At 40.4% G+C, this 3,011-nt stretch overlaps 1 protein-coding gene across 1 annotated transcript; it reads right to left on the reverse strand.

Annotated features, from left to right (window-relative positions):
• Window positions 1-304: 304 nt before the first annotated feature.
• On the reverse strand, window positions 305-1,929 carry EAH_00014440 (hypothetical protein, conserved; the record flags this gene model as incomplete). Its single annotated transcript, XM_013394252.1, has 4 exons — window positions 305-369; window positions 455-650; window positions 974-1,087; window positions 1,390-1,929. 4 exons carry the CDS (start codon window positions 1,927-1,929, stop codon window positions 305-307), a joined length of 915 nt encoding a protein of 304 aa, XP_013249706.1.
• Between the last annotated feature and the right edge of the window lie 1,082 nt (window positions 1,930-3,011).

Here is a 3,011-nt window from a genome sequence, read left to right on the forward strand (position 1 = left end):
AAGAAACAAGGAAGAGATGTAGAAAGAAAACATCTTCAGAGAAACAGCAACACCAACGAGTTCTTTCTCTCGTTTCCACTTAAGTGATCAACTCAACAAATAATACATCTATTACTTCACCTCATGAAAAAAGAAAGGGAATTAATTTAATTTAATATTACAAAATACAATTCAAACGGATAACACCAACATGAACAGATGAAATTCAATAATTTCAATGCATGAATTTCAACAACTTAATCATATTAGATTCAAGAAAAGGAAATTCATTGTAAATGAAGTGAAGAAACTGCTGTCAATGCAGTTAGTAGATCCTCTGCACCTGTCTGTTGCTTTTGTTCTGAATCAAAGGCAGCAGGGCTTCATCTCCTAGCAGCAAACGAAATGCAGGAGGCCCCTCAACCCCTGCAGATGAAATCTTTAAAAGATAGCGAGGCAGCAGCTCCGCTATCACCTGCACGCACAACCAAGCACGCCAGACACTCTGCTGCTGCTGCTGCTGTTGTCCCTGCAGCTGCTGCTGTTGCTGATGCTGCTGTTATTGCAACTGCTGCTGTTGCTGCTGTTATTGCAGCTGCTGCTGCTACTGCTTTTCTTTCTGCTGCTGCTGATGCTGATAATGATGCTGAGGCAGCTTTTCTCTGCTTGGCCTGCCCAGCCACGCATGCAACAAAGGGCAAGCAGTAATAACAATAAGTAATTGCAATAACAGCACCAGAGCGATAATAAAGAGAAAATGATAATAATTTATACAGAGGAGAGACAATGAAGGTGGCAGCAGCAGAATAATGATAATGCGTAAAGATGATAACGACTACAAAAAGGAACTCCAAGACGAAATTTAATTAGCACTATTAATAAACAAAGCACCAGAGGGAAATATACATGTATATATATATATATATATGTTTATACATATATACATGCATGCATATACATATATATATATATATATATATGTACGTTCATATACCCATTCTTCTGGGTCTGGCAATCCTAAAGAATGACAAACTGCATCTCTGAGCGCCTCTGCATTTGCGTGCAGCCCCAAACAGACCCTTTGCTGCGAGCCTCCTTCCAAGTACACCTGAAGGGGAGATAAGCAAACAAATATAAGAAAAGAAACAGAAATGTTTAAAAAGGCAGCTGCATGCAAATACTTTCTAATAAAAAGCATAACTTCGCATATACACACTTGCTTGTGTACTATCAGGTTATATACACCTCTAAACATATATATCTGCAGCAGCAGCAGCAGCAGCCAGCATCGGTGCTGCTGCTATTGCAGCAGCAGCAAGTGTTTGCGCTGCTACTTCCTGCTGCTGCACTGACGCACGCATAGAGCAGCAAACAGCAGCAGCAAGATGCATATTTTTTGTGTTATATTACCTGGACATCGAAAGAAGATTTTGTTTGTTTTTCTTCATCGGAAGAAGAAATATCTTTATCATTTCTTTCTTCAGTTGTAGCTATTTCTTTTGTGTGTCTCTCCAGCGCTTGTAGAGCCTTGCTGCATATTTGCTGCACTTCGCGTTCGCGGGGCGTGAGTTGTCTAACTGTTGCTGCGGCTGCTACTGGGTTTGTTGTTGTTGTTGCTGCTGCTGTTGCTGTTGGTGGCTGCAGCAGCAAGAGCAGCGGCTGTTGTTGTTGTTGTTGCTGCTGCTGCTGCGTTGCATGCAGCTCCAGCATATGTCTAACATAAGGAAGCAGTTGCGGAGAAGGGGGAGAGGCTTCGCATAGAGCAGCAAGAAGAAGAAAGCCCTTAATAATGCTATTGAAGTTAGTATTTTGTCTCAGTTGCTTGATAATCTGTACGTACACCTCATCGCGCAGCAAATCGGATTCTGCTGCAGCATTTAATATTTCTTTTTTTGAATCATCTGTAAAAGAAAATATGTCTCCCATTGCCTTCTGCACTCGCCTAAACATTTCTAATGCCTCAGCCTCCAATGCAGCAGGGAGCACCAGCAGCGGCTTCGTTAATTCTTCTCTTTGAAAACTCAGCACCAACTCCCGCTGCAGCAGCAAATGCATTTCTCTCCTCGTTCCCTGTAAGCACAGCAGCAATTTAATTTAACACAAAACATATCTTTTCTTTGCTGCAAGCTCCTGCTGCTGTTGCTGATGCTGCTGCTGACGCTGATGCTGCTGCGCTTCTTCAGCAGCAGCAACAACAGCGCATGAGCGTTGAGTCATTCGAAAGAAGAGGTGAAGAAAAAAATCCACCATAATGCAGAGTCAAATATAAAATTAAATATAAAGGCATATACACATATTTGTATATATATATATATATGTATATATTTATATATATACATATATATAATATGTATATATATATATATATACATCTACACTCATGCACAGATATACATGCAAATACCTATACATATATATATATATATATATGTGCATCGATATGCAGATATATATACATATATATATATGCATAGATATGTATAAATATAAATATATATAAATATATATATATAAATATATATATAAATACATATATATATATATATAGGGGTACCTTTGCGCGTTGTATTTGTTGATTGATTGCGAGCTGCGGGTATTTTTCAATGGTGAAAACTCCGCCAGCATTTTGAATAATTTTGCTCTCAAAAGATATTTCTTCTGCTGCTTCTGCTGCTGCTGTTGCTGCAGCAAGGATCTCAGGTCTAACTCCAGCAGCAGCTCGTGCTGCTGCTGCTGGGGCCTTCCTCCCTGCTGCTCCTGCTGCTGCTGTTGCTGCTATAGCCCTTGCTTGTTTAATTAGATTATTAAGACGCTCTATATCTGCTGGCGAGACAGATCCCCAAGAGAATAAGATAATACTTTCTCTTAACTCAGATTCAAGAAAAGAAATATCAAACAAACGCTGCAGCTTCTCTTCAGCCAAGAAAACCTCGCTATGCATTGTAGATACACCCGCCTCCCGTGCCCTGCAGCAGCAGCAGCAGCAGAAGCAGTGACAACGACAACTAGCAGCAGCAGCAGCAGCAACAGCA

The sequence above is a fragment of the Eimeria acervulina genome, genomic scaffold, assembly GCF_000499425.1.
Source record: "Eimeria acervulina Houghton genomic scaffold, Eah_scaff85, whole genome shotgun sequence".
Taxonomy (NCBI): domain Eukaryota; phylum Apicomplexa; class Conoidasida; order Eucoccidiorida; family Eimeriidae; genus Eimeria; species Eimeria acervulina.